The sequence below is a fragment of the Schistocerca americana genome, chromosome 2, assembly GCF_021461395.2.
Source record: "Schistocerca americana isolate TAMUIC-IGC-003095 chromosome 2, iqSchAmer2.1, whole genome shotgun sequence".
NCBI lineage: Eukaryota > Metazoa > Arthropoda > Insecta > Orthoptera > Acrididae > Schistocerca > Schistocerca americana.
Window position 1 is genome coordinate 1,022,669,885 of NC_060120.1, and position 13,369 is coordinate 1,022,683,253.

At 46.5% G+C, this 13,369-nt stretch overlaps 1 protein-coding gene across 1 annotated transcript in view; it reads right to left on the minus strand.

The window, feature by feature from the left end:
* Positions 1-12,869, minus strand: part of LOC124594639 (farnesol dehydrogenase-like) — a 65,939-nt gene extending 53,070 nt beyond the window's left edge. The window contains exon 1 of the mRNA XM_047133006.1: positions 12,732-12,869. Within this exon, the coding sequence (XP_046988962.1) occupies positions 12,732-12,869 (138 nt within the window). The remainder of the gene's footprint in view (positions 1-12,731) is intronic.
* Positions 12,870-13,369: the final 500 nt, after the last annotated feature.

The window sequence follows — 13,369 nt, forward strand, 5'->3', positions numbered from 1 at the left end:
TCTGAAATGGACGTGGCTTAAAGCTTTATAGAGAGAAACGCAAGGGCGTCTCGTGTCGTAATGACAGGTGTTACAGCTGAAGTAACGGTAATGTTTTGTTTAGCTTTAGGACAGGAAGTCATGGATACCAGTACTTTTACAATGTTGCATTGCACATCATTGTGTTACGGAGTCTTTGTTTTAATAAATTCCGCTGTGACGGCGTTGCGAAACTGCTTCGTAGCACGTCAAAGGGGCAGCGCTCGATTTGGAGCTGTGGCATGCGGAAAATTCGCGATTTATCACACATACACACTTAAGGACGAAAACCTTCCGTTTCAACTTTACAGGATAATCTTTTTAACATTTTGTTGCTCATAGGGAAACTTAAATATTAATAACACATAATCGTTGTCCACGTCATAGTACACTTTCCACTTCCACTGGTTTAAAGTACGAATAATGGCTTGGAGATCTGTGTGATTCACAAGAAATGACTCAGACTGTCATACACAGATCTTATCTGCGTGGGACCACTGCTCGAAAACACGCCACTTACATGGATGGTAACGAAGATAGACCTCTGAAAAGTCACGTTCCGTCGTTCGATATATTTCGATTTGCATTCCTAGCAGCAACATTTACACACAATTGCTGTCACCAACAAAAAGCAATTTGAATCTGGGCAAATACGTGTAAACTGGACGGTGAGTTCATGCTTCAGCAGCGCCTGCAGTGTGGCAGAACCGATGCCCCCGCTGGCGCCAGTAACCAGTGCGACGCGTCCTTTGTATTTCTCGATGCCCATCGCTGTGTGAGCTGGCTTACTGGCTCGGCTGTGGGACTAGCTAGACGAGTCCACGGAGACTGAGAACATTCCTGCCGGTACCGGCGATCTGCCGATGTAACGATAAGGGTATTGCGTCATATGTCAAAGCCACGGGCCCGGATATCGCAGAAGCTCTGTCTAGGTACCGGCGATTTATCAGAGTAGCCATAAGCGATAAGCGTGTTACGTCTTGCGTCAACATCAAGGGTCCGATTATTACCCTATACGCATGTGACCAGAAATCCTTGTCTTCTTTTCACTTCACTTCACTGATCCCTGCTATATCTAGGTTGAGCGTTTGCATTTCCCTTTCCAGATTTTTTAGTTTCCCTAACACGTTCAAGCTTCTGACAATCCACGCCCCGACTCGTAGAACGTTATCCTTTCCGTTGATTATTCAGTCTTTTTCTCATGGTAACCTCCCCATTGACAGTGAGTGGTAGGGAAGCCGAATGGTCCACTTCGGTTTATTGGGAGAATTTAAGGAAAGAGTGATTCACCTCTAAAGGACACCACATATAGGATGCAGGTGCTAGTTATTCTTGAGTACTGCTAGTGTTTGGGGTTTGTACCACGTCAGACTGAAGGAAGACTTCACACCAATTCAGATGCGGGCTGCTAGATTTATTACCAGTAGGTTCGAATGACTCGTAAGTGTTACGGAGATGCTTTGTAATGAAGTCCCATACTTCTTGACAGAGCGTAGGGGAACGATGCTGGAGGCAAGCGCCGCCATACTAGGCAAGGTCCTAATGGAGATGCTTTGTCGTTGCCTTCCTCCAACCGTAATGGGAATGAATGATGATGATGATGAAGGCGACACTGCAACAAACAATTATCCAAGAGCAGGTGAAAATGATGACCCCTCAGGGAATCGAAACCGGACGCCGTGTTCGGGAAGCGAGAACTCTACAGCGAGACTACGAGCTTCAGGAACTCAAATGGAAATACCTGAAGAGAACTAACCACGAATGTGGTTGTGTGCGTTACGTCTGCAACGTCTGTCTATTTGACCACAACAGTACTTCTTATGCAGAGCTTCGTTGGTTGCTGTGAGACAGGTTACGTGACTACCACACTCTGTATCTGCTTCGTTGACTCCTCAGCGTCCACGCACCGGTAGTAACTCGAACACGGGATTAAGTACCGGTCATCTCATCATAATCGGAACACAAGATCTCACTTATCTATTACCGTAGCAGTGCCAAACCATGAAAAAAATTTCGCAAACTCTTTCTCTCTTGCTGAAGTCTGTGTGTGTGTGTGTGTGTGTGTGTGTGTGTGTGTGTGTGTCGAACAAGCTAACTTGCACTCAGCGCACAGTTAAATGCCGTCTTGCTTTTAAGAACAACCTGAAGCACCTCTTCCAGTCACCCTCATAACGTTTCTCCCAAAATTCATGCATATCGCCGGTTTTTCTTCTGTCCTACAATAAAACCAATGTTCTCATTTTCTTCTATTTATTTTCATTCCTCACTCATTCACATCACTTTCTTTTCCCCTGTCTTCATTCAGTGTCTTTTATCAGACCCCTTCTCTGCTTATTTCACCTTTCACCAATTTCCACAGCTGCTACAGCTCATAATTTGATAGTAACTCTACGCTGCCTCTGATTTTGTAGGCATGAAAGAATGTTAACTACGTTTATTCTTATTTCTCTTTCTGTACTACAGTAGTTGTGAAACGTTTTATAATGTATACTGGGTGTTACAAAAAGGTACGGCCAAACTTTCAGGAAACATTCCTCACACACAAAGAAAGAAAATATGTTACGTGGACATGTGTCCGGAAACGCTTACTTTCTATGTTAGAGCTCATTTTATTACTTCTCTTGAAATCACATTAATCGTGAATGGAAACACACAGCAACAGAACGTACCAGCTTGACTTCAAACACTTTGTTACAGGAAATGTCCTCCGTTACCGGGGATACATGCATCCACCCTCCGTCACATGGAATCCCTGATGCGCTGATGCAGCCCTGGAGAATGGCGTATTGTATCACAGCCGTCCACAATACGAGCACGAAGAGTCTCTACATTTGGTACCGGGGTTGCGTAGACAAGAGCTTTCAAATGCCCCCATAAATGAAAGTCAAGAGGGTTGAGGTCAGGAGAGCGTGGAGGCCATGGAATTGGTCCGCCTCTACCAATCCATCGGTCACCGAATCTGTTGTTGAGAAGCGTACGAACACTTCGACTGAAATGTGCAGGAGCTCCATCGTGCATGAACCACATGTTGTGTCATACTTGTAAAGGCACATATTCTAGCAGCACAGGTAGAGTATCCTGTGTGAAATCATGATAACGTGCTCCATTGAGCGTAGGTGGAAGAACATGGGGCCCAATCAAGACATCAACAACAATGCCTGCCCAAACGTTCACAGAAAATCTGTGTTGATGACGTGATTACACAATTGCGTGAGGATTCTCGTCAGTCTACACATGTTGACTGTGAAAATTTACGATTTGATCACGTTGGAATGAAGCCTCATCCGTAAAGAGAACATTTGCACTGAAATGAGGATTGACACATTGTTGAATGAACCAGTTGCAGAAGTGTACCCGTGGAGGCCAATCAGCTGCTGATAGTGCCTGCACACGCTGTACATGGTACGGAAACAAATGGTTCTCCCGTAGCACTCTCCATACAGTGACGTGGTCAACGTTACCTTGTACAGCAGCAACTTCTCTGACGCTGACATTAGGGTTATCGTCAACTGCACGAAGAATTGCCTCGTCCATTGCAGGTGTCCTCGTCGTTCTAGGTCTTCCCCAGTCACGAGTCATAGGCTGGAATGTTCCGTGCTCCCTAAGACGCCGATCAATTGCTTCGAACGCCTTCCTGTCGGGACTCCTTCGTTCTGGAAATCTGTCTAGATACAAACGTACCGCGCCACGGCTATTGCCCCGTGCTAATCCATACATCAAATCGGCATCTGCCAACCCCGCATTTGTAAACATTGCACTGACTGCAAAACCACGTTCGTGATGAACACTAACCTGTTGATGCTACGTACTGATGTGCTTGATGCTAGTACTGTAGAGCAATGAGTCGCATGTCAACACAAGCACCGAAGTCAACATTACCTTCCTTCAATTGGGGCAACTGGCGGTGAATCGAGGAAGTACAGAACATATTGACAAAACTAAAATGATCTCTAACATGGAAACTGAGCGTTTCCGGACACATGTCCACATAACATCTCTTTTTTTTTTATTTGTGTGTGAGGAATGTTTCCTGAAAGTTTGGCCGTACCTTTTGGTAACACCCTGTGTATGACACAGTCTAGTCAGATGAGTGTGACCGCCGCTTATGTTCGCCGCCAGTGTGCAACAACCGCTCAGAGACGGGAGTTGGCAGCACTAGCAGTGGAGGGTATAGAAAGCGTGTCGGGGAGACGAGGAAAATAGTGCAGTTGGTATCTGACGTACAAAAGGGGATGATCATTGGCTTTCAGGCCAAGTATGGAAGCACTTCCGAAACGGTTAAGTCCGTAAACTGTTCACGTGCCGTCATGGTTACAGTGTATAAAGTATACAGTGCGTGCAAACTGATCCCATAAGAAACGGAGTCAAGGCAATTGGGTCTCGGTAGCTGGCAGGCTGAGGAGATGTGTATGGGAGAACAGACAGTTGAACATCTGAACTCCCGGGAAAACCAAGGTCTGCGAACAGTGTCTCCTCAACAAGATTGTTTGGTTGGTTTAAAAAAGGGAGGGGGGAGTCCAAACTGCTTGGTCATCGGTACCCCAGTATGTCTTTAACATACGTTGTTCCCAAATTCGAGTAGAGTACGTAACGGGACCGAGCGAGGTGGCGCAGTAGTTAGCACACTGGACTCGCTTTCGGGAGGACATTTCAAACCCGCATCCTGCCAACGTGATTTAGGGTGTCTGTGATTCTCCAAATCGCTTCAGGCAAATGCCGGGATGGTTCCTTTGAAAGGGAGCGACTGACTTGCATCCCCATCCTTCTCTTATCTGATGGGACCGATGGCCTCGCTGTTTGGTCCCCTCCCTTAAATCAATCAACGACGTAACGGCATGAGGTATAGCTGTAAGCGCCCTGCATATATCATTCCATAGTTAATCCAGACAGACATCGTTGAAACGTATCATGGATTTTGTATATGCCATTGACTTGCATCTTCTGCATATCCATATCCAGTGACGCCAGCCGCCTGAGGATGACACGGCGGCCGGTCGGTACCGTTGGACCTTCACAGCCTGTTTGGATGGAGTTTAGTTTTTAGTTATAATTGACGTGTATCTTAATACAGTGTATTCGATGTCTGCAACTGACGCGGCTTAGGGCTTTATAGAGATAAACGCAAGTGCGTCTAGTTTCGTAATGACTGGTGTTACAACTGAAGGAACGGTAATTTTTTGTTTTGATTTTGGACAAGCACTCATGGATACCAGTGATTTTTCAATGTTGCATTGCACATCATTGTGTTACGGAGTCTTTGTTTTAATAAATTACGCTGTGGCGTCGTTGCGAAACTGCTTCGTAGTACGTCAAAGTGGCAGCGCTCGTTTTTGGAGCTGTGGCGTGCGGAAAATTCGCGATTTATCTCACATACACACTTAAGAAGGAAAACCTTCCTTTTTCACTTTACAGGGTAATCTTCGTAACACTTTTTTGCTCATAGGAAAACTTAAATATTAGTCACACATCATCGCTCTCCACGTCATAGGTCCTAATAGTACACTTTCCTATTGCGTCTGATTTAAGATACGAATAATGGCTTGGAGATGTGTGTGATTCAGAGGAAATGACTCAGACTGTCATACACAGATCTTATCTGCGTGGGACGACAGCTCGAAAACACGCCACTTACATGAATGATAACGAAGATAGACCTCTGAAAGGTCACTTTTCGTCGTTCGATGTATTTCGATTTGCATTCCTGGCAGCAACAGTTACTTACAATTGCTGTCACCAAAAAAGAGCATTTTGAATCTGGGCAAATACGTGTAATCTGAAGCTTTCAACATTAGCGCAAGTTACAAACAAGCAACATTATACGAAAGTCACGCAGCAATCCCAGTTTGATGCTGGCGACATGCGCGGTAAACACCTGCTCTGCTTTGCTCGCCCACGAAAATCTGTGGACATATAAAATAGGCGTACTGCACCTACGGCTTCTTTTAAATTGTCGATAGTTACACTCTGCACCGAACATTATCAGATATTGTACGCTCGAATGTTTGCATTTTATCTAGTCGCTGCGTGCACCTATCACACTTCAACGGAAAACCACAGTACTGATTGTCCCAATACTGTTATGAGATTTGTAGATCCTGCTCCTGATATTACTATTAACGAACCAAAGTTTCATCTTAGTAAATATTACGAATTAGGGTGGCCTTAGCACAATGCCTTGAGCATTTGAATGCTACGTTGTCCTTACCTTAATCTTTTCGGCCCCCTGACCATTCCCACGACGGTGAGTCCATGCTTCAGCAGCTCCTGCACTACGGCAGAACCGATGCCCCCGCTGGCGCCAGTAACCAGTGCGACGCGTCCCTTATATTTCTCGATGCCCATCGCTGTCTGAACTGGCTTACTGGCTCGGCTGTGGGACTAGCTAGCTGAGTCCACGGAGACTGGAAAGATTCCTGCTGGTACCGGCGATCTGCCGATGTAACGATAAGGGTATTGAGTCATACGTCAATGCCACGGGCCCGGATGTCTCAGAAGCTCTGTCTAGCTTCCGGGGGATTATCAGAGTAACCTTAAGCGATAAGCGTATTATGTCTTGCGTCAAGGTCCGATTATTACCGTATACGCATGTGACCAGAAATCCTAGTCTTCTTCCCACTTCACTTGACTGACTCCTGCTATAGCTAGGTTGAGCCTTTGCATTTCCCTTTCCAGATTTTCTAGTTTCCCCCATCACGTTCAAGCTTCTGACAATCCGCGCCCTGGCTCGTAGAACGTTATCGTTTCGTTGATTATTCAATCTTTTTGTCATGGTAACCTCCTCCTCGGCAGGAGTGGTATGGAAGCCGAATGGTCGACTTCGGTTTATTGGGAGAGTTTAAGGACACCACACATAGGATGCAGGTGCAAGCTATTCTTCAGTACTGCTAGTGTTTGGGATTTGTACCACGTCAGACTGAAGGAAGACTTCACACCAATTCAGACGCGGGCAGCTAGATTTGTTACCGGTAGGTCCGAATGACTCGTAAGTGTTACGGAGATGCTTGGTAATGAAGCTTCTTGACAGAGTGTAGGGGAACGATGCAGGAGACAAGCGCCGCCATACTAGGCAAGGTCCTAATGGAGGTGGTTTGTCGTTGCCTTCCTCCGACCATAGTGTAAATGATGATAATGAAGGCGACACTGCGACAAACAATTATCTAAGATCAGGTGAAAATGCCTGACACCGCAGGGAATCGAACCCGGGACGCCGTGCTCATGAAGCGAGAACGCTACAGCGAGATTATGAGCTTCAGGAAGAGAACTAACCATGAATGTGGTTGTGTGCGTTACATCTGCAACGTCTGTCTACTAGACCATGATAGTACTTCTTACGCAGAGCTGCGTTGGTTGCTGCGAGACAAGTTACGAGACTACCACACTCTGTGTCTGCTTCGTTGACTCCTCAGTGTCCACGCACCGGTAGCAACTCGAAGAAGGGATTAAGTACCGGTCTTCTCATCATACTCGGAACACAAGATCTCACTTATCTATTAACGTAGCAGTGCCAAACCCTGAAAAAAATTTCGCGAACTCTTTCTCTCTTGCAGAAGTCTGTGTGTGTGTGTCGAACAAGCTAACCTGCATTCTGTGCACAGTCAAATGCCGTCTTGCTTTTAAGAACAAGCTAAAGCACTTATTCCAGTCATCCTCATAACGTTTCCCCCAAAATTCATGCATATCGCCGGTTTTTACTTGTGTCAAACAGTAAAGCAAATGTTCTTCTTTTCTTCCATTCATGTTTCTTCCTATTTCATTCCTCACTCATTCACCTCACTTCCTTTTCCCATGTCTTCATTCAGTGTCTTTTACCAGTTTCTTTCTCTGCTTCTTTCACCCTTTCACCAATTTTCACAGCTGCTACAGCTCATAATTTGAAAGTACCTCTATGCTGCCTCTGTTGTTGTAGTCGTGAAACAATGTTAACTGCGTTTATTCTTGTCTCTATTTCTGTACTGCAGTAGTTGTGAAATGTTTTATAATGTATATATTACACGGTCTAGTCAGATTATTGTGACCACCGCCTATGTTCGACACCAGTGTGCAACAACCGCTCACAGACTGCAGGTGGCAGCACTAGCAGTGGAGGGTATAGAAAGCGTGTCGGGGAGCTGCGGAAAGTAGTGCAGTCGTTGTTAAATGCGAAAACGGAGTGATTCATCTGATATCCAAAAGGGCATGATCATTGGCTTTCAGGCCAAGTATGGAAGAATTTCCGAAACGGCTAAGTCTGTAAACTATTCACATGCCATCGTGGTTGAAGTGTATAGAGTATACAGTGCGTGCAAACTGGTGCCATACAAAACGGTGCCAGGACAATTGGATCGTAGATGGCACACTGCGGAGATGTGTATGGGCGAAAAGACTGTAGAAAATCTGATCTCCCAGGTAGACCAAGGGGCCATCAACAGTGTCTCCTCAACAAGATTGGTTGGTTGGTTTGAAAGGGGTGAGGGTGGGGGGAAGGGACCGAAATGCTTGGTCATCGATCCCTTGTTTCTCTTAAAACAATCCCACAAGAAAAAGAAGAGAACAAACGAGACATATAGCACAATACCGAAAGGAAGGAAAAACCACAAGAAACACAGAAGGGCAACTAACAGTACAAAGAACAGTAGAGGACAGGAAAACCACAGGGAGACGCAAGAAACAGGGAGAAGATATTAAAACAAGAAACCAGATTTCCACCGCTGGCTGACCACGAGAATGAAAGAGTGAAGCCAGCCACTCTGCAACACGTTAAAACCTCCAGCCTAAAACCACTACGGTGGAGGACACAGAGGGACAAAGGACATGCGGTAAAAATTAGAGAGAATGATAAAACCCTCCCTCACTGATCAAACGTAAAACTAAGTCAGCTGAAATTAACGGTAACGAGTCCGGTAAACGAAGATTATGACGCAGGGCAGCCAAAGAAGGACAGTTTAACAGTATATGGGCCACTGTCAACCGGGGCCACACCGACACTGAGGTTGGTCTTCACGGCGCAGAAGATAGCCGTGGGTGATCCAAGCGGGGCCATTGAGGATCCGGCAGAGAACCTCAGACTCCCTGTGAGAGGCCCGCATGGAAGTCTTCCACACACTCATAGTCACCCTAATGCCACGCAGTTTGTTGTGCGTACTGTTATGCCATTTTGTCTCCCAATTCCCAAAAACCTTGTGGCGTAATGAGGAATGCAGGTAAGTTACAGAAATGCCGATCTCCATAAGCGGTTTCCGCGAAGCCTGTTTGGCCAGCGTGTGAGCAATTTCATTTCCTGGGATGCCAACGTGTCCTGGGGTCAGGCAAACACCATGACTGAACCGTTCCAGGGCAAAAATGGACTCCTGGATGGTTGCTACAAAAGGACGGTAAGAGTAGCAATATCGATAGCTGGGAGGCTGCTCAAGGAGTCAGTACAGAGAAGAAACTACTCGTCAGGACATGAGCGGCTGTGCTCAGGACCACGAGACATGGCCACCAGCTCGGCGGTGAACACAGTGCAGCCATCTGGCAGGGAGTGCTGTTCAATATGCCCTCTGTGAACATAGGCAAAGCCAACATGACAATCAGCTATCGAGTTGTCACTGTAAACTACTTCAGAACCCCGGGAAATGGCAAGAATCGAGAGGAAGTGACAGCAGAGAGCTGCGGAAGTAACTGAGTCTTAGGGCCAAGCGAAAGGAACAGACGAAGCCGCGGTCTACGTGTACATCACGGAAATATATGCGGATGGACACGGAGGGGAGATGGTAAAGGAAATGAACTCTAGTTCACACAGGAGTGATCGGTTACGAACGGTGATCGTGAGCCCTGACCTGGGTCGCCGATGTGGAAGATGAACCGCCTTTGGTGGGAAAAGATGATAATTCGGATGCCCAGAACTATGAATGTGTGCAATGTAACTGGAATTTGCACGCCAGTATCCCAACTGGACGTCAACTGGCTGGTGACGTGTGACATTTTCAGATGAAGCACATTTTGTGCTCCATTGTACAGATGGTCGTTGGCGAGTACGGGGTTAAACGTCTGAGGGGAAACGCCCTGCAAGAATCGTCAGAAGGTGAATGTTTTCGTGGCATCTCCTGGGTGATTTCGTTATTCTAGAAGACACATCGGATCAACACAAATGTGGATCTATCCTCGGACACCTTGTCCACCCCTACATACAGTTTGTTTTGCCCCTTACACAGCTCGCAGCGTACGTGCGTGGTTCGCAGGGCACCAGGATGATTTTTGTGTGTGTGTGAATTTCTAAGGGACCAAACTGCTGAGGTCATCGGTCCCTAGACTTACACACTACATTAACTAACTTATGCTAAAAACAACCCCCCCACCCCCCCCCCCCCCCCACACACACACACAACCATGCCATAGGGAGGGGTCGAACATCCGGCGGGAGGCGGTGCACAATGGGGCTTCAACCCGCGCGGCCACACCACTCGGCTAGCACCATGGTGAATTCACCGTACTCCTCTGACCACCAGCTCTTGGGTTGAACCGGGTGGATAATCTGTGCAATCACTTTGTTTGGCCTGAGCGCCATGGATCCTCAACCGAGAAACCTAGAGAAGCTGCCCACAGCACTGGAGTCGGCATGGCTCCACATCCCTGTTGGTACCTTACAGAAACATTGACTGTCTCCCCGCACGTCTCGCGGCTGTCCACGCTACAACAAGTGTTTACTCAGGTTATTGGCAAAAGGCCACATTAATACGACTCGGCAGTGTACATCTGACTTACAACGTGATGGTCGTAATGAATGTATTTCAAAAAGTACCGAATGCCTGGTTATGCCAAACGGAATTTTTGTCTTGAACATACTTTGTTCCCAAACTCAGTAGAGTACGTAACGGGACCGAACGAGGTGGCGCTGTGGTTATCACACTGGACTAGCTTTTCGAGAGGACGGCTTTTGAAACCCGCATCCGGCCATCCTGGTTTAGGGTGTCCGTGATTTCCCCAAATCGTTTCAGGCAAATGCCGGGATGGTTCCTTTGAAAGGGAACGACTGACTTCCATCCCCATCCTTCACTTATCTGATGGGACCGATGACCTCGCTTGGAGATCTGTGTGATTCAGAGGAAATGACTCAGACTGTCATACACAAATCTTATCTGCCTGGAAGCACTGATCGAAAACAGGCCACTTACATGGATGATAGCGAAGATAGCCCTCTGAAAGGTCTCTTTTCGTCGTTCGTTGTATTTCGATTTGCATTCCTAGCAGCAACAGTTACTAACAATTGCTGTCATCAACAAAAAAGCATTTTTAATCTGAAACAATCTGAAACAATCAACATTAGCGCAAATTATTAACAAGCAACATTATACGAAAGTAACGCAGCAATCCCAAAAATGGCTATTCAAATGGCTATGGGAATTATAGAACATCTGAGGTCATCAGTCCCCTAGGACTTAGAACTACTTAAACCTAACCAACCTAAGGACATCACACACATCCATGCCCGAGGCAGGATTCGAACTTGCGACCGGAGTGGTCGCGCGGTTCCGGACTGAAGCGCCTAGAACCGCTTTTTTTTCTAATCTGGTTCTGTTCTGTATTGTTCGTTGACTTTTTTCGTGGCGGACGTCCGATGACACTCGTTCTGGTTGTTCGTCGATCCATTCACTCAGTTTTTTTATTACAAAGGGTAGCTAAACCCTCTGACCGAACACGCTGAGCTACCGTGCCGGCGAACCGCTCGGCCACACCGGCCGGCGCAGGACTTCCAGTTTGATGTTGGCGGCATGCGCGGTACACACCTTGAAATTTTCCCTTTGAAAAATTAAGAATGACTGTACTGCTAAACTTGTACGTTATTTGAAATTCAAACAGCTGAGCAAAACTGAACGTACTCAGACAGTTCTCTCCTTACTTATTCTGATCATCACTACACTGACACACAATATTTTTAGCCCAACGCAATCTGACTTTCAATAATCCCTACAAAAGAATGGCCGTGACTAACAATAACCTATACCTTTCATGAATCACTTACCTCACAAAAATCTTCGTCACTCAAACTACTGTAATACAGCGAGCGCCAATACTGCCAGCTAAATAAAACACTCTAACTACTGAAACCACTAATTACTGAAAGGCATAGTTAGCAAATGAAAGATTTTGATAGAGAACAAACAAATTATTTACCTTCACGTCCAGATCGTCCGCTCATAGTAACCTCTCAAAACTCTCTGGCATCACTCTCCCGACACCCACCACTGCTCGCTGTTCACATCCAACTGCCCAACGCTACACTAGCAACAATGAGTCTAACCATCCACAGATTGCACACAGCACAGTCAGTGATTTTAATAGAGAGCGCTACGTGGCGTCAGCAACATAAAAACCTAAACAGCCTATTTACAACCTGCTCTGCTTTGATCGCCCACGAAAATCTGTGGACATGTAAAATAAGCGTGGTACGCCTACGGCTTCTTTTAAATTGTCGATAGTTGCGCTCTGCACCGAAGATTATCAAATGTTGTACGGTCGAATGTTTGCATTTCATCTACTCGATATGTCCATCTATCACACTTCAACTGTTTGCCCCAATCCTGTTATGAAATTACTAGACTCTACTCCTGATATTACTGTTAATGAAACAAAGTATATTCTTACTAAATATTATGAATTAGCAGTGGCCTTAGCACAGTGCCTTGAGCATTTGGATGCTACGTGGGTAACAAATGTGTTGTCCCGAATATACTGCAGTGCTGAAGAGTTCTTACCTTAATCTTTTCGACCCTCCTGGCCATTCCCACGACGGTGAGTCCATGCTTCAGCAGCGCCTGCACTATGGCAGAACCGATGCCCCCGCTGGCGCCAGTAACCAGTGCGACGCGTCCCTTGTATTTCTCGATCCCCATCGCTGTGTGAACTGGCTTATTGGCTCGACTGTGGGACTAGCTAGACGAGTCCACGGAGACTGTGAACATTCCTGCCGGTACCGGCGATCTGCCGAAGTAACGATAAGGGTATTGCGTCAACTGTCAAAGCCACGGGCCCGGTTGTCGCAGAAGCTCTGTCTAGGTATCGGCGATTTATCAGAGTAGCCGTAAGCGTTAAGCGTGTTACGTCTTGCGTCTAGATCAATGATCCGTCTATCACTGGAACTGTGTGTAGGTGGCAAAACGGTCCTGTACTCTGAAAACTCAAACAGATACGTGACATACCTTTTTTTTTATTATTAAGAGGTGGAGCCCCTTCACGCCCACACCGGCATGATGGTGGTCGTTGGTGTGGAGGCGAAGTTGGTCTGTCTTCTGGAGCAACAGCAGCAGCTCATGAAGCAGCAGCTCCAGTCAGACGTCTTACAAAAGTCGCTGCAGTTGCTAACGGACGAAGTCGATGCCCGGGACGTGTTACC